Here is a 27,948-nt window from a genome sequence, read left to right on the forward strand (position 1 = left end):
TTAAAGCCACGCGAACGCTTGTAACTATTTCACCTTTGGAATTCAACTGACTCGCTACTAGGAAGGAACGGGTCGCATATTTATACCCAAACATGTGGTATTCCAGAACCACGTGGAATATTCTACGCGCGCGTAGAACCCACGCGACGTGTGTGGAACAAACCATCATCGCGCTACCTACAGGGCGCCGACGACGAGAGTCGATGATGATGATCATGACGGTTGCGGCGGTGCGGTTCGCTGCTGCTCTCACGGCAGGATCTCACGGCACTCATTCTCTCGCTGCTGCTCGCTGATGTTCCGTCGGCTCGGGTGAGTGTGCGAGCCTCGTGACGATGCTTGGTGACGGTTCCGATGCGATGGTTGGAGTGGGTTGCGCAGCTTTGGATGCTGCTGCCCTTCTTGGGAGCGTATGTTCGCGAACACCTCGACTACTACTCTCAGACCATCGCATCGATACTGTGTCGGCAACGGGGACGTCCTGCACCCAGCCGTTTGGGGCTTTGATTAGTCTCCGTCTAGAACAACTAGTACTCCCGGGGTCACAAGACGTTTCAACCAGCTTCCTGCACAGCCTCCCTTATCGTTAACATCTGGGCATCACCACAGGAGACGGAATCCCAAATCGACCACGTCCTGATTGGCAGACGGCACTTCTTCGAAATTGTCGCGTCAGAACCTATCGGGGCGCTAACATCGATTTTGGCTGCTACTCTCCGTGATTAACAACGTACGGTATCGAAGGCCACCTCGGTATAATCTGAAGCGACTGAAGCACCCGGATATCGCCAGCGCATACGCGTTTAGAAGAGAATAACGCCAACTGGAAGAAGCGGTAGCGGAGTGCGAACAAATGGTACTGCTGTTCACAAGCAACGCGGAAGTTCTACCAGAAGATCAACGCATCCCGAAAAGGCTTCGTGCCGCGAGCCGAAATGTGCAGAAATGAGGACGGGAGCATTTTGACGGATGGGTGTGAGATAAGGATGGTATCAAAGTTGAACTCATCAAGATTGGCCCGGAAAAATTGGCCACCTGCCCACACCGGCTAATAGCCCGGATGTGGGAAATCAAGCAGCTACTGGAGGAGTGGAAGGAAGGGATCATTTGTCCCAGCGATCACAATTTTGAATGTCGCGTACAAAGCGATATCACAGATCATCTTCCGTTGTCTTCCACCCAAAGTAAATGAGTTTGTGGGAAGTTATCAAGCCAACTTCATTGACGGCCGCTCGGCACCGGACATATCTTCGAAGGTCTCTTAATCAGTGGAATTCGGGCCTATCATCGGCTCCAATCAGTACCCAGTGGATCTCCATGGAACCACGTGACATAACTTTGTTCAACAAATTTAAACTTTAAGTTAAATAACTCCAAATATCATTAAATTGGAAATGCCACTTTGGGGCGAAATTGATCAGTATACAATTAAGCATCGGTTGGAAAGGAAAATTTCCTTGTCCGCCTAATTTTGCCCTTCTAAAACCGAATAACGTGTTTAAAATCTTACAACTTCTGAATTTAATGCTTTAAATGCAAAATTAAATTTTGAAATTTCCCCTTAAACGCCTAAAGGTAGGCAATTTCATTTGAAATAAGTGATTTCTGTCACAATAAATGACTATTTCTACATAAAATGAACTTTTTTTTAACTATTTAATGTTCTTATTAGGTACATAACTTTCCAGCCAAGGCTCCACAGAAATGTTAAACAGAGAATTTACGGGAAGTCCTATTAGCAATCGATTGTTTAGTAGCAATGATTTCAGCCTAATGAGAAATACATTGCAAATTCCTAAAAAAAACAAGGTAAACCTAACATTTTTCTAAAAAAAAATAAAAGTCTGCACTCATCTCTAGACATCTACGAACCAGATGACGTAAAAAGTTCAAGATCATTACAACGCTTAAGAGTTCCTTGTATGGAATTACAATGTAGTACCCGAATGATCAATTTCACCCCGCTGATCAATTTGACCCCGGTTTACGGTACTCTTCGGTTCGGAGTACGCTAGCAAACACGGGTACTTCGATGTCTGGCGTTTGATGTTTAACACATGTGCGAGAAAACTTACTGAAGTTGAACATGTGTTGCGTTCGTGCGACTATTTGGGGTACGGATTTTTTGAGATGGAAACATTTTAGGATTTTATGATTATTGTTGAAATATTTTTAATTCTATTTTTTTTCAAACAAAATTTTATTTTCCGTGTAATTTTAAGCGAAATGAATTAAGAGTGTATTCGATACTCTTAAACTATAAAACTACGATGGAATGATTTGGCAAAAATTTAAAATATGTTAATTGTAGTGATTCAATACAAAATAATGACAATGACTTCTAGAAGGTGACTAAAACATCAATTTTTCAATGATTTTAAAAAAATGTAAATATGCTTTAAAAAAACCAAAAACCATTTTGAGATATACAAAACAGTCCTAAATATCAGCCAAAAATATAAAAATTTTGATTTTCCACGAAACAAAAATTACAAAAATGTTCAAACTATACCCCGTCTAAAGGGTTGGGTACTAGAGGGTTAAGTGTGTAGGTAGGTTTACACACCTAAAATATATTTTCGAGCTCGGCAGAAAAAAATGCCGAGCTGCAACAGCAATTCATAGTTTTACTTATGATTCGGCAATACACATTTGTTTTCCGAGATTAACCTTAAGGACAAACGCCTTGAAATCCCGGTTCAACAGTGCATCAAAACTTCAGACGCACAAATCTTAAGAAGCAAGCTTCAAACAACAATGCATTTTATTATTCTGTTCTTGCTCACTTGTAATTAGCTTAAAATAAGAAGCTTAGGTGCACTGGTTTTGTTTACGAAGAGATTTGTGCCCTCAAAATCGCGAGTAGGTGCCAAAGTCGACCATTGTGGCGGCCATATTGGGATTCTAACAAGTCTGTCCTTAAATTTTTGCTGAGCTATCGGCAATTCATTCGAAATCTCTGAATTTGATAAACTTATTTGGAGTGGCGAAATCAAGAGAAGGTCAAGGGTTTGGGTAGACAACACACACACTCAAAACAGATTTGCGGGCTCGGCAAAAACGCGCACAGCCGTCTGCTCAGTAAAACAATCAGCTGATATCCCAGCAAAAAGTGACATTTGTTAGCTGACTCTCAGCAAAACGATTGCCGAAGCTCAGCAATGAACTGTCAAAATTGCTGAGATCTCAGCAAAATTGTTGTTTGCTGATTACTCGGCTGTGCAAATCTCGGCAAAAGAATGGAAAAATGCTGATATCCCGGCAATCTGAATTAAGTGTGCAGGTCATATCGGTGCCCTGCGGTCGAACTCGACCGTTTTTAGAACAAGTGGATGCGTGGAGAACATCCAGGTGTTGTCGCTGTCATGGCATTGGTTTACTGGGTTGAGTTCCAGTACGTGGGGTCCCCGTCAAGGTCCGGAGTAGGTAGAGGCCCATGTAAGCAAGTCCCTCTGCGTCCCGGTATCAGTCCTGATATTTGCTGTGCAGTGGGAAGCAGGCGTGGTGTCGACCCTGCCCAGCCTTCCGAGGAGTTGTCGAGCGAGTTATCCAGTCAAGGTTGACTCTGTTGACGGTCTATAACCAGCTTGATTTCTAGAAGAGGGTTAACGGTCGAGACATGACAAATACGTTCAACAGCGGCAACCGGACCGTTTTTTTTTGCGAGCGCCATATGCTACATGGGAGTCTCGGAAAGCCCTTGCTGAATTGTAGAAAATTACTTCCGGAACAGGGTGCTCTTCCGAGGAAAGAGAGAAGCACTACCATTGTACCGCGGGAGTACTCCAGGGATCAATCTGGTACTATGGAATGCAGCGTACTACGGCCCCCGCATTACCACCGGGTGTAAAGTTGGTCGGCCTCACCGATGACATCAAACTCGTGGGCGAGTTGATATAGAAGGTTGAGTTGCACTGAATCAGTATAGTAGAGGAGTGCATGAGGCGACCCGTGCTGAGGGATGAATGGTTGAGGGGGTTTAAAAGATGCTCGATCTTTAACGGAGCTCGTAGCGTGGGTAGATCACCTTTTTGGGTTGCGATGCGACGAAAGATCTACCAAACTGAATCCTAGTCCTAGCTGCTTCCAACTATGGTACAGCATATCTTAGTAATTAAAGGAAAAACTTTGGTCCTTATTACATTTCATACCTTGTAAAAAGTGAAAGGTCTCGTGTTACGCATATATGCATATACGCATATAGTCGCGTATCTTAAATTTTTAGACTACAGTAATTAACCATGAGAACCCCTGCGGTTGAATGCTATACAGCTGGACAAGAAAGAATACTTATTGAATAGGGATTATCAGTATAGTGAGGAGGTGTTCCCGTGACAGGTCACCGAATTTGTAAGTAGTTTCGTTTTTCATGTGTAATATCTGTTTAAATAAATGTATTATTTTAGCTTTTTAGCTAACCGAAAACAAATCCAATGTCGGATTTGCTGTAAGAGTCGGTACTATGATGGCACCTCCCGCAACAGTCTCGGTTTGCTTGTGGCCGAGAATGATCTCGAATTTTTTTTTTTCGTTGTACACTGGTTTGAGGCAGTAAGGACTAGAGTTCCGATGCATGGTCAATATCGGTATCATTTCTTGACTTTTTCGTTAAGGGATCCGATTTTGACTGAAAAAAAGGAGCGTGCTAAAGCGGAACCTATCAATCAGAATCCTTCCTTGCAATTGAAAATGACTACTGTAACAAATCCGAATACTTTATTACTACTCAATAGTGATCAAGTATCACGAAATGCACTATACAAAGGACACGGGATATACCACAGTAGATCAAAAATTGGTTATGTTCCGAACAGAGATAAAAAAGAGTGGTAAAAGCAGAGAGGAAACGAATCTATCGCAATCTTGTTGTTTTCACGCAGTGGTGTCTTGTAGTATTATTGCTAAGGCGCAGAAAAGCATGGACCGGAACGATATGTGGAGGTTTTAGACAACTGTCATTAGTGTACGGAAAATTTCTTACAGACAGCCCTAATAGAAAAATATGATACAACGTGCTTAACAACCCTTTCGGGTTATCATCTTGATCATACAGGGAATGATACAATCATTCACCCTATCAGCATTGTATAATACATTTTTATTAGGGAGTTTGGTCTCCAAACAGCTCTGTAGCAGTGTAGCTCGAAAAAACCTCCACATTTTAAAGAAGGAATAATTTCAGATACAGTTAACTGATTAGTCAGCAGTCAATATTGTAACTGTGTAATTTGAATGAACCGTTTATTAAAACAAATATCCTATAGAGTTCAATCACCAATCAATCAAGCAGATAACTGCATAACGGTACAACTCACCCTTTGATAAAAAAATAAGGAAGATGGAAGAGTTAACAGTTTGTCCGCTAAGCAAGTTTGCAACTGTATAGGGCTATTTGCAGTTCAGAAAGAATTTCTCAGCCTATCTTGATGCATTGGAAATTCCTTGCCTGAATCTCTCAAGAAACCGTTTTTTCTTCGATATCAGTACGCAGTTGCGAAGAAATGACAGTTCAATTGGCAGTCACCGTTGAAAGTTTCTAACAGGAATCGCTCAAGAAGTTTCTTGAGCAATTCCTTTCGAACACGAAACTGGGCTTATAACATAAAAGAACAACCAAAAGAAGAAAAAAAATCAGATTGCGATAGCATTTTAATCAGTAACAATATAAGTAGCTCGAAAGTACAGCTTGTGTGACAAAAAGGGCTTGATAAGGACTAAAACTCATTTAGCCTAATGTCTTTTTGACCATTCGGCCCAACCAACATTCAATTCTGGTCTTACACATTTTCATAAACAGATTTTTGATTTACAGTAAATACAAATGTAGTTCAAGTCCAATATGTATGCATTTCATTGAGTTTACAACTTAATCTTCAAGCTCTGGCGCTTGACCTCATCGACTAAAGTTTATAATTCGAAGTACCTATATCCAAATCCATAAAATATGAAAACTGTTGACAGACAACTTAACCAAGCGCCAGCAGTGAATGTCCAATATTCGAAGCTTATAGGTACTCACCAGTGACTCCTTCGCGTTCCGGTCGGCTCCAGCAGCCAGTAGTGCTTCCACCGCCGCCTCATCACCATTCGAAGCCGCCTCGTGCAGGGGTGTGCGATTTGTGTTTTCCTGTTTCCCCGCAGCAGAGCCATTGTCGTGTCGGACGAACATGGAAAGGAAAGGAGAGAACGAAAAACAAAATAAAATATATGGATCACGCACTGCCAAAGTAAGACATCACCGGTGTCAGTTTTGGCGTTAATGTATAAATATTGTTTTATTAGCGTGTGGCTTTATGGGGCCATTCAAGGTACTGGTGGAGGGACAATGGACGGTATCGATGATTAATGTCCCTAGCAGTAGTGTAATGGCTTTGTCACGAATCAAAAGCATGCTTCCAAGTCGACGAGGAAGTGTTTTCAGTACTAAAGTTGGAGTTGTACATAGTTGTTTTGTTCTTGACGTAACATTCCAACAGGAAGACTCTGTTTAGTCTGAGCTTAGAATTTCCGCCCTTATTAACTTGAGTAAAATAAAGAAATATTAGGGAACGAGCTCACCAATAAATAAATAACCTCCGACAAACATAATCGAGAGGAACTGACCGGCTATTGTCATCGACGTCGAATCACCCAAACACTGTTTTTCTTATTTATAGTGCCGCTGCTTGCTTATTCATCACTTCTTTGTCATCTTCTTCGTTTTTGTGTTTTGCCTCCACTGGAAAAATCCTGCTTTACAGCTCAGTGTTATGTGAGCACTTTCACAATTTTTACTAAGAGCTTCCACTGCCAAAGATCATTTTTCATGTACCCAAGGGAGTCAACGAAATTTCCATTACGAAAAGTTCCTAGACCGAGTGGGAATCGAACTCTCATCCTCAGCATGCTGAACACCCGCGCGCTTACTGCTTCGACTAAACCCCGTTTAAGTTAATCGTGTATGAAACATCTAATCTAAGTCTTTCACTCGAAATCAAATTTTAATCGTTGATTACTGTCGTGATGTGTTGCTATGCTTCGTAGCGTCGTTTTACGCAACTCTCCCTCGCCTCGAGGGAGGTTCTCCGATATCCATAGGTATAAAATTAAACTCGGTTAGGGTTCACAGTTTTTGCTACATAGTGTGTATATGCATCGGAGGTGTAAAGTCTATATGTTGCTGTCTGTTTCCGCTGGTACCTTATAGGCAAGGCCTGCCCAACCTTTCACGGCAGCGGGCCAAATGTGACACTCCATATCAGTCCACGGGCCAAAAATAAAAATACGACGAAAATAAACTTTTTTTTTATTTTTTCTGAAAGGTGCTTGTCAAGATAATGGCTTCAACCCGAAAAAAAATTGAATTCTAAAAATGAAAACGAAACTTTTGTTTCAACTCTGATTATCTGATTCTCTAATCTTCTGACTTTTCGATTTTTAACAATGATTTTTTTATATTTAATTTTATTGATTATCTGATTTTCTGATTCTTTGATTTCTGATTCTCTGATTCTCTGATTCTCTGACTCTCTGATGCTCTGACTTTTTGATTTTTTACAATATTTTTTTTTAATTTTTAAATTTTTAAATTTTTTATTTTTTTAATTTTTTGATTCTTTAATTTCCTGATTCTCTGTTTCTCTGATTATCTGATTCTTCGATTCTCTGATTCTCTTATTAACTGATTCTCTGATTAACTGATTCTCTTATTCTCTGATTCTCTGAAGCTTTGATGCTCTGATTCTCTGATTCTCTGATTCTCTGATTCTCTGATTCTCTGATTTTCTGATTCTCTGATTCTCTGATTCTCTGATGCTCTGATTCTCTGACTCTCTGATGCTCTAACTTTTTGATATTTACAAAGATTTTTCAATTTTTATTTTTTTTAAATTTTTTGATTTTTTGATTCTCTGTTTCTTTGATTATCTGATTCTTTGATTCTCTGCTTCTCTTATTAACTGATTCTCTGATTACCTGATTCTCTTATTCTCTGATTCTCTGATGCTTTGATGCTCTGATTCTCTGATTCACTGATTCTCTGATTCTCTGATTCTCTGATTCTCTGATTTTCTGATTCTCTGATTCTCTGATTCTCTGATTCTCTGATTCTCTGATTCTCTGATTCTCTGATTCTCTGATTCTCTGATTCTCTGATTCTCTGATTCTCTGATTCTCTGATTCTCTGATTCTCTGATTCTCTGATTCTCTGATTCTCTGATTCTCTGATTCTCTGATTCTCTGATTCTCTGATTCTCTGATTCTCTGATTCTCTGATTCTCTGATTCTCTAATTCTCTGATTCTCTGATTCTCTGATTCTCTGATTCTCTAATTCTCTGATTCTCTGATTCTCTGATTCTCTGATTCTCTGATTCTCTGATTCTCTGATTCTCTGATTCTGATTCTCTGATTCTCTGATTCTCTGATTCTCTGATTCTCTGATTCTCTGATTCTCTGATTCTCTGATTCTCTGATTCTCTGATTCTCTGATTCTCTGATTCTCTGATTCTCTGATTCTCTGATTCTCTGATTCTCTGATTCTCTGATTCTCTGATTCTCTGATTCTCTGATTCTCTGATCCTCTGATTAACTGATTCTCTGATTCGCTGATTCTCTGATTCGCTGATTCTCTGATTCTCTGATTCTCTAATTCTCTGATTCTCTGATTCTCTGATTCTTTAATTCTCTGATTCTCTGATTCTCTGATTTTCTGATCCTCTGATTCTCTGATTCTCTGATTCTCTGATTCTCTGATTCTCTGATTCTCTGATTCTCTGATTTTCTGATTCTCTGATTATCTGATTCGCTGATTCGCTGATTCTCTGATTCTCTGCTTCTCTGATTCTCTGATGCTATGGTTATCTGATTCTCTGATTCTCTGATTCTCTGACTCTCTGATGCTCTGATTCTCTGATTCTCTGACTCTCTGATTCTCTGATTCTCTGATTCTCTGATTATCTGATTCTCTGATTCTTTGATTCTCTGATTCTCTGTTTCTCTGATTCTCTGATTAACTGATTCTCTGACTCGCTGATTCTCTGATTCTCTGATTCTCTGATTCTCTGATTCTCTGATTCTCTGATTCTCTGACTCTCTGATTCTCTGATTCTCTGATTCTCTGATTCTCTGATTCTCCGACTTTTTGATTTTTTGCAACGACTTTATAATTTCTATTTTTTTTTGATTGTTTGATTTTTTGATTCTCTGGTTCTCTGATTCTGTGATTATCTGATTCTCTGATTCTATGATTCTCTGATTCTATGATTCTCTGATTCTCTGATTCTCTGATTCTCTGATTCTCCGATTCTTTGTATCTGATTCTCTGATTCTCTGACTTTTTGACTTTTTGCAATGATTTTTGAATTTCTAAATTTTTTGATTTTTTTGATTTTTTGATTCTCTGATTCGGTGATTCTGTGATTCTGTGATTCTCTGATTCTCTGATTATTTGATTCTTTGATTATCTGATGCTCTGACTTTTTTCTTGTGTCACTGACAGATTTTGGGCTGCTGAATCCGAATCAGGGCTCAGATTTGCACCAGCACGTCACAATTTTGAGCTATACCTCAATTTATAGGGCAATATGTGCGATTTTGGACTTTTTTGACTGCAAGCCATTAAGCATTGGAATATATTTTTTAAGCAATCAAAGGATAAATTGATCAATTAACATCTAAATTAGTGACTCATGTAAAATATTTTGTTTTACCAAATCAAATACGATAGATTTAAGCGAATCCGGCCCGCGGGCCGTACGTTGGGCACCCCTGTTATAGGCAGTCCCTCCTCTTCTAGGCAGACATATCTCGTCATCCTCTCTATCTGCAGTGTGACTACTAGTAGACAAGCTTTCAGATCTACTAACAAACACACCATCATGCTTTGAAGATCGTTTCATGTGACGACGATGAACGGGATGGCGGCACCTCCTCATTCCCTGTGCCATGTCTTATAATTTTATGCTGGAATTAGTTTTATTACCCTTTGGGCTTTAATCGTGCGCTTTTGTTTTACCTTTTTTCGCGGGTGGAAAAGATAGAGAATGACAACGGAAGGATGGGCCTTTCGTCGACCCACGGTCGGTTGCCAATCCCCATTCATTGCGGTTAGGATGTCGGGCTATTAAGTCCTCCTCCGCACAGCATAGTTCGGAAGAGACAGCAATGATGGGTGTTGGTTGATGGTTATTTTGTGCCATTTTCCTGCGTGAATAACTGGGTTGTGGTGATTTCCTCTCATCAGATGCGTGCAGAATGAGTTTTACCGTAGGAAGTTTCAATTGACGGACTTAGCGTTGAAAATCCGTAAATTTAAATTACCGTGTGGTTCAACTGGTAATATTGTCAATAGTAGTTTACGCAACAAGGTGCAGAATGACGATTTTTACAGCACGAGTCGTACATTTATCCAACGAGGCTTGCCGAGTTGGATAATTACGACGAGTGCTGGAAAAATCGAGTTCTGCACCGAGTTGCGTACAACGTTTTTTGCAATTTCATAAATTACCCTTCTTGATGATAGTTTTTAACGAAACTTTTTCATCAAACTGCACACTGATGTTCATAGCCATGCTTAAGAAAATCTGAACATAACAGGTTATACTGTGCAATTGTCACAATTTTTCAAAACTGCGTCCAGAAAGCATCAAGAAGTTGACCAAAACTGAAAACAGTGCTGTAATGGTTCATTACGCAACGCATATCAGTGCTGTAATGAATCATTACAGCACTGTTAATTTGGTGTGGGAAAGTAGGCCTTTTCCTGTCAGATTTGCGTGAGGTAAAACAGCCTATTACGATGAGAAATTGCAAAAAGATCTTTTCGAGATATTAATGTTTGCATATCTGGATCATAAATGCTTCAATCAGAACATTTGTCACCTCCATAACTCCGTGTATTTTAATTCTATGAAAAATTTCCTAAAGTATCCATTAGACATGAACAATCATTGTTGCCATGATTGACGTTGTGTTGTTCATTTGTTGGCCAAATAATTGTCATGTGTATTGGCTACTCTGAGAACAATTAAACCCTTTGATAATCAATTAACGATCTCCTCGAAAGATAAATTACAATTCGAGCACGACCTTTCAATCTACACGATCAGTGTTTTGAAAAAGAAGTTCCACTGTGTCAAGCAAATAAGGTTAGTTCCACTGGTAAACTCCAAATTTTAACCGCCAATTAACTATATCGTCACACTGGGTTTAAAATTATGTTTTCATATTTGGCCCGTGATTTAGTTCTCTTTAATGGCCATTAGACACAATTTGCGGCGTTTAAGCATTTCCGGGCCAAGCTTCTTCTTCTACTATATTTACCATCGCTCGCGTTGTCTATTGGTAGAATTGTCTCTGGGTCTCGCAACTTGAAAACAACTAGAAGCGACCCAAAGCCAGTAATTAGTTCCGTTTATTTGGACAGTTTCGGAATCTATAAGATCATCATCAGTCGCCGTACGGCTCAGTCTCATTCGTCGACGATGTCGAGTTTGAACGCATGGAATCTATCAAATTCACGTACAAGTGGTATTAACTAATATCATACTTGCATGATTTTTGAAAAAAAAAAATGGATTCTAAAACTTTATTGAGAAATCAATTTCAAAGATGAAGTTTTAGTGGGGCTTTAAGGAGCTTCAGAGCTTCAGAGGCTCTCAGGTGAGTTTCACGGGGTGTTAAGGCTTGTTTAGGAGGCTTTACTGTTGGCAGATTCCGAAATAGATACGCCAGTGGAATACCGAAAATAAATTTCAGATTGTTTGGCGGAGAAATCACACACGAAGTTTACTTGCGACACTATTTGAGGCGTAGCTAGCTTTTTATTTTTTCTTACTCTCCTAAACGAACACGAGAAAGAGCGGAATGCAAGAGGGGACCTGTGCCCCCTCTTTCATCCTTCTCTTTCTCGTGTTTGTTCAGGAGAGTGATTCAGAAAAAATAAAAAGCTAGCAACGCCAATGCTTGAGGGACCCATAATCAAAGGGATGTGAGTGAACATTTTGTCAATTTTGAGCTGAGCATATCAAAAAATTCTTCAGATTTAAAGCTTTCAGGAACATTTTTAAGATTGTTTCTACGATAATTGGAAAAATTACAATAAATCAGAGAAAATTGGGTTGATTTTGAAGCTCCATACATTTTGTACGGGATGAAAAATTGGTCAAAAACTTTAAACCTTATTTACTCGAAAGTGGGTTTTTGTCACTTACATCCCTTTGCTTCTAAGCCCCTCACTTGTTTTAAATTTATCTAGTTTCTTTATTAACATAACATAGTGTTCTAGAGGTGTGCACGCAGATGTGCTTGATAGGGTTGTGTAGAAGGCACAATGTCTGAATATGTCGAAGAGGTGAGCATTGCACCCTTCAACATTATCGTGGGTTTCAGGGGTTTTCAGAGGTGTTTCAATTTGTTTCAGGAGTTTCCAGAGGGCATCCCGGGCTCGCAGATTCATAGACCCTCAGGTGAGTTTCACGGATTTTTTAAGAGGCGTTTTCGTGCATTCCAGAGTATAGTCCAGGTTTGTCGCCCTGGGCGTTTGGGGACAAACTTGTTAGAGTTCCAAAATGGCCGCCATAATGGTCGACTTTTGAACCTATTTACGATTTAAAGCGCACAAATCGCATGAAAACCTATACCAGCGCCCCGGATCTTCTTATTTTAAGCTTATGAAAAGTGAAGAAGAATGAAATGAAATATCCACTATCGTTAGTTGTTTAAATTTTGAGATTTGTGCATTTGAGCTTCTGGTGCATCATTAAACTAAGGTTTCAACGACGTTTGTCTGCAAGGAGGTTCAAGCAATATTTTAGAGGGTGTTTTAAAGAAGTTTTCGCTGAGTGGATCTGGTGTGATGGTTAAAGCACAAATAAACAGACGTAACACTTACTTAGAACAAACTTCATTAAAAAACATCGTCACAAAAATGCAATCGCCCAATGCTAAACGTACTGTGTTTGGTCGGGCCGCCACTAGATGGCTGTAGTGAGCAAACGTCAAACAGGAGCAAAAACTATACCAGCGCCGCGATTGGTAGATCGACCTACTACTGAATATTTGAATCAGACGTTAAAAAGGTGGTCGATGGGAAGCAATGAGAGTGTGACGTCTGTTTCTCTGTGGTTAAAGCACGTGACTATCACGACCAGGACCTCAGTCGAATCCCACTCCCGACACACTCTCATAATGTGAGTTCTTTCTTTGGAAGGGAAATAACGTGGATCCCGAGATGAACAAGAAGAACTAGGATGAGATCATGAAGCGATGGAAGTACCGCGCTAAGAACACACGAAAGTTCTACGAGAAGCTGAACCACTCGCACAGAGGCTTTTTGGCACAAGCCGACATGTGCCGAGGCAATCACGGGAATCTTCTCACGAGCGAGCGTGAGGTGGTCGAGAGGTGGCGGTAGCACTCACACTACTGACACAGAGAACAGACGTCTATCTTCGCTTTCTGCCTTGTGTAAAACTTTGTAACGGTCATTTAAGGCTCAAGCATTCGTCATCATTTTTTGAAAAATAAAAAGCAGTTTTCTCGCTGCAAATCAAAACAAGAATCATGAAAATATATTCACTGCATTGTATTCCTCATGTGGAGTACAGTGAATATATTTTCATAGCAAAAACTTTTGTTTTGAACGAAAAAACTGCTTTCAAATGTTTGATGATGACGATGATTTCAATGACGAAAAGTTCAACGTTAAGAGTATGTGGTTATGCCCCCGTTGCGCGGCGCTAGCGTCCCATCACTTACATTGTTGTGTTGTCAAATTTGTTTCCAGTGCTCGCCGTTTATGGCCGTTTGGCGCTCGTGTCGCTTTGTGGGCTAGTGTATTTTAACGATGAACACTGCTATCGTGGGATCAAATCGACTTTTTATGTGGGGCAGTCTCCGTTGGTGGCGTTGAGGTAAACTTAAATCCTTTACACACGATTTTGACGTATTTTTGTTCGAGCTTAAATGTCTGTTCTCTGTGCTACTGAGCACTACCTACAAGATACTCTCTCGAATTTTATGCCACCGTCTATCACCGATTGCAAGAGAGTTCGTGGGGCAATATCAGGCTGGATTCATGGGTGAACACGCTACAACACACCAGATTTTCGCCATCCGCCAAGTGTTGCAGAAATGCCGCGTATACTAGAGGTTCCATTTCCCGACCAATTTGCTTGTCCCGGGATTCGGGATAAAATTTGTTGTTTGTCCCGGGAAATCCCGGGATCCCGGGAAATTTTTCAATGTGCCTAAGAACGTAATTTTGTGGTTAGGAATATGTTTTATTCATCAATAAAAAAAATCAAGTAACTGTTCTTATCAATTTGAATTCGTTCTCTGAAGATACGACTTCAAGAAGTAAATGTTAATAATGATTTCATCGGACAGTGAGGTTCGCTTTTTTAACAGATATATCCGGAGTTCAAAAAGATGCGCTCGCTATTAGTTGACGTCGGTTTAATTTACCATGTAGCTCAAAAACTGACAGCTTTTTCACAATAGATTTTGAAAAATCAATCATCCCGGATCAGTCTGGGACGGATTGGCATATTCCTTTATAGCTGATTCCAGTTATTCACGCATGCTCGATAGTGTCATGCGTACAGGACAATCCAGCATTCAACTCGCCTGCATCATTATCGGTCTGTTTTTGGCAGTCTTGCAACAATTTTACTACTAGTTCCTTGATGTACTTAATCATTTGCGTTTTCGATTAGCTTTCGAGTTCTGCTGGCACTTGCGTTGATAACGGAAGACGGTCAAGGAACTTAAGCGCTGTTATTATTTCTTTTTGTCGCCGTTCGTTGATTCTCTTCATGATTACATTCGAATACAAGAACGTTTCTTGAAGAAACTCAAGCCTTCCGCAGACAGTAATGTAGCATTTCGTCCTCCAAATGCTTCTTAAGCGAGTCTGATTGACTGGAGAGCTTTCTTAAGGTTTATTCCAATCTCGAAATCACTGTCCAACATAAGTCCTGAATAGCCTATTTCAGAAAGTGTCTCTTTAATGCAATCAAAACAGCGAATGAAGTGCTCCAGCATCGTTTCAGTCGAATTTCAACGAGTTTTGACGTCCACTCCACACACAGTTGAAGTGGTTTATGTAACATTTTCGTGGTTTTTTTCTTAAAGGCAATTTTCGAAAAAAAAATCACGACTCTTTGGACTCTCCAATTCTAAATCAAAGCGAAAAAATATGTAGGAAGTGTGTGTCCCGGGAATCCCGGGATTTTCGGGACGGTGTAAAATTTTATCCCGGGATTCGGGAAATCCCGAATTTTTCAAGATCCCGGGATTTGTTGTCCCGGGATATCCCGGGTTGGAACCTCTAGCGTATACAACGTGCTCGCACATCACTTGTTCATTGATTTTAAATCGGCGTTTGATACAATCGTTGGAGACCAGCTATGGCAGATTATGTACGAGTACGGATTCCAGGACAAACTGATAAGATTGATCAAAGCACAGACAAACAGACGTAACTCTTAGAGGAAAATAATCAAAAACTTTTGCCCGGTGTCATTCTCATGAGCACACTGCCACCTGTTGGTAGAACCGCGCGTGACACTGCCAGACATGATGGATTTCGATTTGACGTTTTGCTGACACGCACACTACTACACAAATTGCCTATAATTTTCGTTTGCATCATTCAGCAACGTGTACACTGGCAGACATCAAAGCGATCGAACACTAGCGCATCTGGTGGAACGATCGCGCAAATCAAATGAAATTTGAATTGATCGTTACATGCATGTGCCAAGCCGTTTTGCAGAGTGTTACGTCTGTTTGTCTGTGATCAAAGCGACGATGGATCGAGTGATGTGCGTACTTCGAATATCAGGGACACTCTCGAGTCCCTTCGAATCTCGCAGAGAGTTACGGCAAGGTGATGGTCTTTCATGCTGGCTGCTCAACATTGCTTTAGAGAGTGTAATACGGCAGGAAATCGAGCTTACTTTGTACTCCGCAGAATTCTACGATCGAATAAAGTTCGCCGTCACACGAAGTTAACTATCTACAAAACGCTGATTAGACCGGTAGTCCTCTATGGGCACGAAGCATGGACTCTACGTGCAGGCAGAGGACCAACGCGCCCTTGGAGTTTTCGAACGGAAGGTGTTGCGTACCATCTACGGCGAAGTGCAGATGGAAGACGGGGCATGGAGAAGACGAATGAACCACAAGCTGCATCAGCTGCTGAGAGAACCAACCATACCGCGAAAATCGGGAGTCTACAGTGGGCGGGTCACGTCATCAGGATGTCGGATAGCAACCCGACTAAAATGGTTTTCGAGAGTCATCCGACCGGTACAAGAAGACGTGGAGCGCAGCGAGCTAGGTGGGTCGACCAAGTGGAGGACGATCTGCGGACCCTACGCAGAGTGCGGAACTGGAGACAAACAGCCATGCACCGAGTGAGTAGAATGGAGACGGCTACTATGTACAACAGAGGCCACTCAGTCCTTAGTCTGACCGGTAAGGTAAGTACGTCAAACTCGGTACAATAGGTTCTTAAATACAACATAATATACACAGATTCTTTTTTTTTGCACGGTTCGTTTTTCAGCAACAACTAAGACAATTTCGAACTTATTGACTTGATTTTTTGTACACAGATAATTCTTGCCGCGTATCCCTGTGTACAAACGCAGCTGAGTGCCCCTGAGACCCCCTAAAGCGCCCCAGAGATCCTCTGGAACACTCTGAAGCCCCCTGATACTCCTGAGCCCTCCGAAACTCTCTGAGAACCCCTGGAGCTTCTGCAACCGCTCTCAAACCCCAGGAACCCCCTGAAGCATTCTTGAAATCCCTAAAACGGCCCTGAAACCCCTTGTAGTGCTCCTAAGACCCCCTAGCATGCTCCTCAAACGTTTCTGAGATCTCATGAAGCGCCCCTGAAACATCTTGGAGCCTCATGGAATTCTCTGAAGCCTCCTGAGATGACCCTGAGCCCTTTTTGTTCAATTACTTGTCGGCTATCTTAGTCACTGTGACCAGTTGATAGATCTACTGTGACATATGCCTAATTTTTATTTAGCTTTGTCAAGTCGACGTACCATCATTGGTATTGGTAATAACCAGACTTTGACTGGAAGCGATATCCCGCATTCCGAATACTCACATACCAACATTCCGAATGAATTAAACCACCGTATTTGGGTTTGCTCTCCAGACATCAAAGGGTTCTATTAGCCCTTTGTAGAAGAACCTAATTCTTTTAGTTACAATTGCCGAATAACGGCATGACACATGTTTCGAGTCTTCTGTATCCATGTCGCAAAAGCGACATACATTATCTTGAAGTTTACAATTAGCTTCAGATGATACCTGCTCGGAGGCCAGTTAAACTGCTGAGATTTTTTTTTAGAAAGTTTCAGAATTTTGCGAGTGTTTGCAACGATTGGCTTTAAAAAATCCTTGAACTGCCTTACAATGGTAGTGTTTTCCTGAATGGATTTTTTCCTGTTCCCAAGCTTTAAGGCAAAACTGGATCCATTTCCTCACTTTTTGGTTTTTGATTTTTTTTATAAAATAACGAAACAATATTTTCAAAATCGGTTTACGTGCACATGTAGAGTATGGATCAGGGTATCTCCTGATTTTTTTCGTGGTGGAAAATGTTTTTCGTTTTTGCAGAAACCATTTTTGAACAAAATTTTACAAAAAAAAATGGTTTCTGCAAAAATGGAAAACATTTTTCATCACGAAAAAAATCAGGAGATACCCTGATCCATACTCTACATGTGCACGTAAACCGATTTTGAAAATATTGTTTCGTTATTTAATAAAAAAATCAAAAACCCAAAAAATGAGAAAATGCTTCCAGTTTCGCCTTTAAACTCCCTTCTGAGAAAAGTGTGTTGATACTAAATAATTTTTGAATACTGAGGTGTCCTCTTAGACCACTCTTAGACACTCTTTGTTAGAAGCTGCAAATTGATGCAATGGAAGCATCGAGCGCTTTAGATGGAGTACACGGAAAAACGAAAGTACCCAAAAGTGAGTTCATCCCACCCAACTTCGAGGTTGCGTGCGGGAAGCCAATTTTGAGTTGCTGGAGTCGATGCACATTGGTCGGGCTCCATACAAAGGGGCGGCCAAAACTCCCAAAAAACGAAATTGATAATTTTAAACTTTATTTCACCTTATAACAAAGTTAATGTACTGTACTTTTATGATTATTAATTAAAAGAATACTAGCTTTTGTATTTCAATGACATTTTTACTGCCAAAGTGGCCTAAGTCATAAAATTGAAAAATGAATTATTCGAAAAAAGTAAAATAATAATATTTTGAGAATGGAATATATGCTTTAAGTTATCCAGCATATGAATGCTTGTTATTGGACTGTTTGAATGCACGTATGATGCAAAATTAATATGTCACAAAACTTTTCAAATTTTCATATATTGTACCTTAGAAATTTTGGGAATTTTTAAGTTAAAAAACGGTTCGTGTCGTCACGTGTCGCCGCAATTTCGAATAGTACATCTTAAACATCATGCTTAGAGCTGCCTAAAAACGTTTAAATATTTTGCAGAAATTTGCAGTTTTTCAAATTAGAGCTTTTTAAAAAAGTCATGTTTTTTCATATATTTTACGTTATTTTTCCATTTTTTACTGAAATAAAATTTATCTTTCCACATTTTTCACACGTTTTGAACAAACTTGATTAGATTTGATCAAAAGATGATCATTTGTTTAAATCTGAATTGATTTTCTAACAAAAAACGCAAAAAATATGGAGTTTACTGATTTTCACTGTTTTTGAAATTATTGAAATTACGTAATTTTTGAATACCCCTTTTTAAACACTAAAAACACTATATACCATATCTGGGCAACCTATAACTTCGATTAAACACATAAAAAGAGTTTTGGCCGAACTTTATCTTTTTCCGACCATTGTGCGATGTTTAGGTAGGTAGTTTGCATTTAGGCGTATACGGCCAAAGAACCTAAAGTCAAGGTTCTTTTTACTCAACCGTCAGTTAAAATTACTCAACTTTCGGTACTGTGCCACTTACTCAATTTTGGCTTCCCGCATCGAACTCTCAAAGTTGGGTTGTTTTGCTATTCACTCTCTGACAACAATAAAGAGAGCGAATGAAACAGGATGCAAAAAAGAACTCAAAAGTGAGTTTAAAAATACTCAAATTTGGGTTCTCTTGTTTTTCAGTGTAGAGAGCCCTTAACTTTGAGTGGCATCAATGTCAAAAATGGAACAAAGATCATCTGTCAAATCGCTGTCAAATCCATACAAACGTGCGTTCAAAACGAAACGAGCAAGTGAACTGTCAAAATCGGAACCAGACCCCACTCTCCGTTACAGTTACTCTAAGATGGAGTACTCCGAATTTCTCCAGTAATTGAAAGTGTAGCTATCCTTTGAAGTTTTTTCAGCTTCTTTTGAGGTAACCTTTCATTGGTTTTCGGCCACCAGACCCCACTGAGACCCTCTTAAACGCTCCTGAGACTCTTATGGTACCACCGAAACCCCCTTGAAAAGCTACTGAGATATTTTGGTACCACCCTGCAACCTCTCTTCGCACTTCCCTATAAATGCCCCCTGGCCATCGTTATCATAGTTATTAACGTGATTCAAAAAATGTTTTTGCTCCATAACGCTTTTTAGATATTTTTCATTCTATCGACCGTAGTGTTTCTCCAAGTGCCCTAGAGGGTTAGTTGACCCTAAGTACTCCTAGGCTATTGTATCAGCACAGATAAACAGACGTCACACTCTAATCGTTTCCCATCGATCACCTTTTTAACGGTTGATTCAAATATTCAGTAGTAGGTCGATTGACCACTCGCGGCGCTGTATCGTTTAACGTTTGCTCACTAGATGGGTGGCATCTACCAGCATAGATAAACCGAGATTTGGCATTTAAAACTAAGTGTGAAGACTGCATTCAAATCACATGCAGTGGGAATCAGAGTTGAACAATGTCCCAGTCAATGCTTAGCAAATTGACGATTTTGATAGGCTGACTGCGATCTAAGTTAGCGTGCGATGAGTCACTGTCACTTTTTTTTTTTAAATCATATCTGGACTGACTGATCAGTTGTGGAGATTACTGATCGTCAAAACTCTTTAAAAAAACGAAAAGAAGGATGATAGGGTAATGGTTCCCTTATTAAGCATGTGGCTCCCATTTTCATCCTACGAAAAACAAAGGAATGAAGCACTGTTTGTTTTGTTTCTTATTTTTGTATTTTTTGTTAGAAGTGAGCACGCATGAAAACAAAAAGAACGGAATCAATCGGTTCCGTAATCGCTTGTTTTCGAATAGGATGAAATTGGGAGCGTGAGATTACTGATGGAACACAAACCCTACTTGGATACTAGCTTGGATATATTGTACATACAACATAACAAGTAGGGGAAGACGGGGTAAGAAGGTCCGCCGGGATAAGTCGGGTCACCTGAAGTTCAGCACGAAATTGCGTTTTCTATAAAATTTCACCTAGCACTCTCTTTAAGGACAGACTTGTTAGAATCCCAAAATAGCCGCCACAATGGCCGACATTGGTACCTACTCACGATTTCGAGGGCACAAATCTCTTCGTAAGCAAAACCAGCGTACCTGATCTTCTTATTTTAAGCTTATTACGAGTGAGCAAGAACAGAATAATGAAATGCACTGTTAGGTGAAGCTTGCTTCTTGAGATTTGTGCATTTGAAGTTCTGATGCACTGTTGATGCGGGATTTCAAGACGTTTGTCCTTAAGTACAAGATATTTGTCATTTTCAGCCATTTTGTGCAATGTTTACATTGAGATTTTCAAAACAAAGATTTTGCTTCATGATGATGTAGGGGTTTTGACCCCATTTCCGGAACTACTTGTAAACAAAATTGTTCAATACCTAAATTCACAACGAAACGACCGTTTTCGTCCACTTCTTCCATTTGAATCAGATACCTCATTGCGTGAACTTATTGTTAACAGTGATTGTTGCGGAGATTTTCAAAAGATGATTTTGAACAAGTTTTACTGCACCTAGTCTAGCACCAATTCTCGCACCAGTGCCGAACTTCCAGCAAAATCAAATGAGAAATCACTTCGGCACCCGTCTTTATTCACAAGTTACCCGCGGGGCTGATCAGAGGTCGAAGTTTTACGCATAGATTATTCGTAGGAGAGCATTTGTGCGGAACTGTTCTGGTGGCAATCTGTTATCGAATCTTCAGCATTCTGTGCATTCCGAGCAGGGGCGTACAATTTCGTTTCAATGATACACTTTCATGCAACATTTGAATGAGTCGCTTCAAGTGTTTCATACATTTTTCTAATGACTCGGTCGTTAAAAAAAACTTTTCCACTCATCGTAGCACTCGGTAGTCTCCCACCCGGTCGCATTGCTTGTGCTTCACCCGTCAGAGCATTAGTGTCTCACTGGTGCGCGCTAGTCTCTCAATGGTTACGGGCGCCGGTTAATTGGATTTAAGTGGTCGAATTTGTTATCCTCTTTCATAAAACATAATTATCATTCTATTGGCGTGCACTACTATTTAAAAATGTGGTTTAAATAGTGTTTTTAGCATGTTGAAGTATTTCAATGACTCATAAATGAAACGAAAATCCAAGTGTATCATCCTATGTTTCATACACACTTGTTTCTGTAGCAGCAACGAACGAGTGTGTTGCTGGGTGAGAGATGAAGCATCACAGCAGTCCGTTCGCATGGGAAACGATTTGCTACAGTCGTCGTACGTCATGTTTTCCTTTCGAAATTGCACGACCCTGATTCCGAGACTCTGTGTCTGAGAAGAGTCTAACATCAGACTTTCGATTTCAAGAAATCACTATTGAAATAGTGTAATAGAGTGTAATAAGTGTGCCAATAAGCCTTTGTTGGAAAAATAATCGCAGTGAAAAGAAACATTTTGTAAAATGGTTTGTGCAATCCAATTGTGTAGTATGGCCCTGTTTGCTCTGGTGCTGCTGAGCAACAGCCAGATTTCCGAACAAGCAGCGACGTTCGTACAGCCAGCAGTTCGGCCTCCGCGCTCGGTTGATCCTGAACTGGACGAAAAATGTACGGACAATACCGCTTGTGGATGGGCAGTTTACAAACCATTCACCCGATCGATTGAAAACTACATGCGCAACACATATTCCTGTTCAGACTCAACCAAAAGTGCATCCGCACCGATGATGACCTTTCCATCAGTGCCTTCGTGTACCGGTGCCGAAAGGTAGACGACACCACACGCTGATTCGGAACGACTGACGATTCCTTTCTGATTTTTTTCTGTCTGAATTCTAGTTTTATTTTGACACATTTAACATCTGGTTCAAAGAAACCAGATCTTTATTTAAATCTTCCTCTCCTATTATTTAATTTATGTCTTGTCGACGTTTTGATTTCTATATTTCCATTATCCTGCAATTATTTAATACCAATTGACTTTAATCTCATACACGCTAGTTGTATCAACCTATAGAAGTATGGCTCCAAGAGAGACATTTTTGATTAACATGCCGCGACAAAGGATGGCCATAATGTTTTTGTTGGTTTGTAAAATCATCAACATGAATAAAGATCAATAGATCAGTAAAGTGGGCTTCGTGGCCGTGCGGTTAGTGGCGGCAGTCGTTTAGGCGTATCGTAAACTAAACCTCGGAGTGTGGGTTCGATTCCCGCTCCAGTCGGTGGAAACTTTTCGTCAAACGAAAAATTCATCACTGGGCCACTGGGTGTTCTGTGTGTTGTCCGTTGTCTAGTGTAAGTAATGTGTTCAGTCTGTGCAGCCTCTGGCTAAAGACGGTGTGAATTGTCATTTATGCTGACGAAGTGCACCCGTCTGCGTGAAAAGTTGTTTTGAGCACTAGTGCGGCGTCAGAGTGAACGTGTAGTTTATTGACTGTGGAACTCGTTGCAGAAATGTTGCGGGAGATGATTACCTACGGAATTGCGTTTAGGAAATCTGCGGCAAGCGAAATTATGATTTATTTTGCTGTGAGGTGCCGGGAATTGGATTTTTAAATTAAGAAAAATGTATTGATTTTTTGATTTTTCACGAAAGAGCACCTTTTTCTGAGCCACTATGATTTTTTTCAGATTTTTAGAACATCGCTTTGGTACCTAAAATGAATTTCAAAGAGATTTTCTAAAACCACCGTTTGAAAGCTGGGCAACTGTTTGACAGCTCCGCCCAGTACAAAATGCGACGAGGGGTGATTCGACAAATCGCTCCCATACAAACTTCAAACTGATTTTTAAATAGGTTCCCGTGCACCAAAATTCATGAAAATTTGGATTTCGGCTCAGTTTGACATGGAGATTGAGAATATGGGATTATCTCAACATCGCTAAAGAAGCCAACTGTCGCGGGTGCCCAAGTAGTTCTTAATAGAGATGGGCAAAACAGTTCTTTTAAGGGAATCGTTATCAATTGAACAGTTCTTTAGAAAGAACTAGTTCTCGTGAACCGTTCTATCGTTCAGTAGTTTTTTCATCATTTTTTTTTTGTAAATCTAATTTAGAACTAATTACATATTAACGTACCTAACGTATCAAAATATTACTTCCCTACTCAAGTCAGTTATCTTTTATTTTTATTTTTTTTTGTAAATTCAACTACGCTAAAATATAAGATTTGTGATCTTGTGCATTGACCCGATATGTATTTATCAATTGCCGTTTTCGGACTAGCTGTATGTCATCAGAGAATTCTTCTCTTTTTTTTGGCACATCGTTTACAGCATTCACTCTCTCAGAAACTAAACTCTATCTTTGGAAAGCTGAATGAATGGTTCTGAGGGACATTCAGTTTTCTTGTTTCTGAGAGAACGGAAAACTACCGTTCTTTTCAAACGAACAACCGTTCAGTCATTCTTCCCAAAGAACTAGTTCTTTTGGACCGTTCGCGAACGGTTCGCCCATCTCTAGTTCTTAACTCTATTTGATCTACATTTGTCGCATATAACCTTAAGGATTTTGATTCAGCAAAACGTTTTCAAACCAAAAACCTTAAGGGAGTCATATCATATTTCAACGTATGGAATTCAAAGATTTCTAATCACTATTATTTTAAAAAATCGAGATGGTCCTTCTTACCCCTTCGAAGGGCCATCTTACCCCGTCGTAAAAAAATTAAAGTGCTTTTAAATCACATTTTCAAATGATTGAAACTATAGAAGCTCTGGAGTAGAATACAAGGTAACGTTCTACAAAGGTAGTATAGTGTTTTGGTGTAGTACTTCATGAACTCCGAAATTTCACACCAATGTATGTGAGTTGAACTACTTAATTTGAACTTTGGTTGAAGAGCTCTCAACGCTCAGGGGAACAAGAAAAAGGCCATGGACCGAGCACAGTGGAGAAGTATGCTTCATTCGACGTAGACGAACTGTATTTAGCCTAAATCTTTCATCAAACATCCATAGGCGAAACTACTGGGGGTGCCGGGGGTGCCAGGCACCCCCAAGAATTTAAATGCATTGCTGTGAGATATGGGCGATGAATGATGAATAGATGAACTAATGAATATTTGTTTGGAGTGCACCCCCTGACAAAAAATCGTAGTTTTTTGTAAACATCCAATAAGGTAAAAGCGAAAGATGGTCAGAATGAACCACCTGCCCAATTGGTCCCGCATCATATTTAGTCAACCGCGGCAAAAAGTTAGTTTACGCCAAGGTTTACGCTCATCCATCACATCGTTGTTGGTTGCAGCGACATCGACGACGCTGTGGCGACGAACCCGAATCGAACCAAAGTTAAAGTCACGGTCACGTTTATAATATAGAGTGCAACACATCGCGTACAAAGCAAGGAGGTACAAAGCTGGGTGAGTTATTGCTCTTTCTCCGTCAATCTTCGGCGCGCGAGTTGATGTCGTGAGTTGAATTCATGACATATTCCAGTCGACTTCCATCCACCCTGTGCCAGTGGTGAGGTGGTAGATGGGGAATAACAGTGTGGAACAAGGAATAAGAAGTGCATTGAAGGTATCGCTTTGCAGCGACTGTTGCACTTGGAGTTAGACTCCAGAAGGAGTGGTCGGCTGTTGAATAGTGAGAAGGTGGTCTTCCGTCGCCGATCGCCAGTCTTTGCAGTGGGATTGCTAAAGCTTGTGTTTACAGTGTGAAATGGAACATGTAGGGGAAAATGGATATCTTTTAGACAACAAATGGGTCTTCAGTTCAACTTAGAGTGCGAGCCTTTGTATTTATAACTCAGAGACGATAAGTTGGGTTTTTGTTAAGGTAAGAATTGTTTTAGACTCTCTGTGCATATTGTTTCCTTGTGATCGATACACAGTATTTATTAAGATCAACGCAACATAATCAGGTCACTTAATAATATGAAATGAAGAATCTCCTCATTGTTGACTGCTTTCCCGTATTGAAGTAGAAGCTTGGAACTGGATTGTATTATGAAGATAAGAAGGAATTCAATTTGTTTGCTGTTCGGTGAGACAATTCCGGTAACCCTTGGGGGAAGGCCTTTGCCTCACCGCCTTTGCCTGTGTATTGTATAAGAAAATGCAAAAGGCACATGGATCAATCGAAGTCACGTTTGTCGCGACGTGAAGGCAACAAACGCTCGATTACGTCATTGCAGAAGGTGTCGAATCGTGTGGTTGGAGTTTAAGGTTCAGGTGAGGTGATGGCGTGGTCGCGATTGTTATGCACTGAAATTTTGTGATCCAAACAGATGAAGCATATCTAATCGCTTTTGCAACTCTCGAATAAATTCATGTTTGAATCTGCACATTATGCATGTATATTACAGTGAAACAAACCTTTGGTTTAGTTGTAATTGTGATCGCCTAGTATGATCACTGAAAGTCGACTCATAGGCACACAATTTTACAGTTCAACCTTAAATGAGTTCACAAATCATTCCATCAGCAATCATTTCAAACCACACCGAGTCAAAGGCTTGACAGGCATGCTGTTGAAACAGTGTGCCTTACGCTGTTGAATTAATTGCTATTGCATGACTGGTAGATTAGTCCCAGACAAAGTTGCGCCAACAGGTTAGTGGGTCTAATGCTCTGTCTGGATCTCAACCCATTCCCTTCAAATTAATTCCGCAACAATTATGCTGCCATATGCGGTGCGGTGCGGTGGCCCATAAACCTAAAATCTCATAATAGATGTGCACCTTGGCAGGGTACTTGACTGACTGACACGACCTGGGACACTTATGAAGATGAATTGCCCCAAAGAAAGTGGCTGATGCTAAGCACCTATCTAACCAAGTGCGGTCGACTACATACCTGCCGTAATTGCTTTGATGTTGAACGATGTGCCCCATCTTGGATGCCTTCCTAGGCACTCTGCTACGTTCCAAAGCTTATCAACTCATGTTGCACGTCACACATGGCGCCCAAACAACACACCTGGGTTGGACGTGTTAGCAACACTTACTTCTTCCATGACCCATCAAGTTCTATTAGTAGTGGGGACCGGAATCTTGCTCAGGAAAACAAAAGATTGCGAAAAACGATGGAAAACGAAAATTCCCATCACTCAATTACGGTGGAATCTTGCCCTGTAGTTGCCTTTCTTCGTGCCACATTTATGCTTCTTTGAAACTCTCTTCTACCTAGCTTCTCTTATGATTGTGGAACGTTTCGAAATTGAGCGTTTTAAAAACAATGGATCAGAGCTTATGGAAGTGGGAACAAGAAGAAAGTTGTTCAGCTGGAAGGTGTTTGAGTTGCAAGATGGCACAAGTGAATGCTTTAGTTTTGTTTTTATTTTGCTTTGCTGTAGTCAACGGTGTACACTGCCATTGTTCCGCATTTCTCAGTGACTTGAGACTACAATGTGTCATTGCTAGTTGCAAAAAGTATTTTGCTTTCTATCCCATCATTTTAGATTTAGAATACCCACATAACACCAATATTGGTTCAAATTTCGCAATTCCCAAAAATGTCCTCACTATATGGCTATCGACGCAAAATTGTTACTATATGACCGCTCGTACAAAGTTTTGAATTTAAATTAGGCGTCTCCACACTTCATAGGAATTTTTGCATGATTGAAGACTACGAATCGTTGTGTTACGGTCGCCATACATACAGAATTTTATTAGCTACCAATATTGACTTGAGCTTGAACGACTATAACTCTAACGTACCCAGCAAAAGTATTGAACAGGAAGGTCCAGTTAGTGTGGGGTTAAGGACCGTCTTCTACAACAAAAGTGAAAGCCAGGACTACTGTTCCCTCTACCCACTAAACAACATTCCCATGGTCGCCAAACCCTTAGTCTCTCCGGAACCACCAAGAAGGCATTGCGATGTGAGTAACAGCCGTTGAAACGGCGTTCCAGCCAAACTCATCCCTACACGTCCTCTGGACAAAATTATCCGGAGATGTGTCCTCTCCGCATGTGGCAAGCATACGGTCACGCATTGTGCGAAAGCGCAGGCACACGAACAAAACGTGTTCCGCCGTTACCTCTAAACCAGCGCACACTGGGCATCCGGGAGAATTCGCATGCCCAAAACAGTGTAGGTCGGAAGCAACCATGGCCTGAAAGGACCTGTGCCAGGTGGAATGTAACTTCCCCATGGCGCCTTCTAATACAACTATCTACCCTCGGTATTAACCTATGGATCCACCTTCCTTTGGTGGAACTGTCCCACGCGCGCTACCATTTGATCATAGAGGCCATCCTGGCAGTCCTGCGTATGCCTCTTGTGCCGCGCATTACGAAGCTCTCCATGTCCTCACTGATAAGAATGCTGATAGGCACCATACCAGTAATCACGCTGAGAGCGATGTGTGATACGGTACGGTACGCGGTCGCAACCCTCAGGCACATAAGCCTGTCAGTACTTTCCAGTTTCCGTCGGTAGCATTTAGTACTTTGCGCGGTGCCCCACGCCGGGCCGCCATACCTAAGTTTGGACGTACCAACACTAGCCAGAAGCTTGCGCTTACTGGCGTACACCGCAGAGCTATTGGACATCATCCGGGACAGTGCCGCAATA

General features: G+C 40.6%; 1 protein-coding gene across 1 annotated transcript in view; it reads right to left on the bottom strand.

The window, feature by feature from the left end:
• LOC134291860 (uncharacterized) overlaps positions 1 to 27,948 on the bottom strand; it is a gene marked incomplete in the record, with an annotated part of 268,136 nt that overhangs the window by 21,344 nt on the left and 218,844 nt on the right. The window contains 1 exon segment of the mRNA XM_062860195.1: positions 6,020 to 6,127. Within this exon segment, the coding sequence (XP_062716179.1) occupies positions 6,020 to 6,127 (108 nt within the window).

This window comes from Aedes albopictus, chromosome 3, assembly GCF_035046485.1.
Source record: "Aedes albopictus strain Foshan chromosome 3, AalbF5, whole genome shotgun sequence".
In the NCBI taxonomy this organism is placed as follows: domain Eukaryota; kingdom Metazoa; phylum Arthropoda; class Insecta; order Diptera; family Culicidae; genus Aedes; species Aedes albopictus.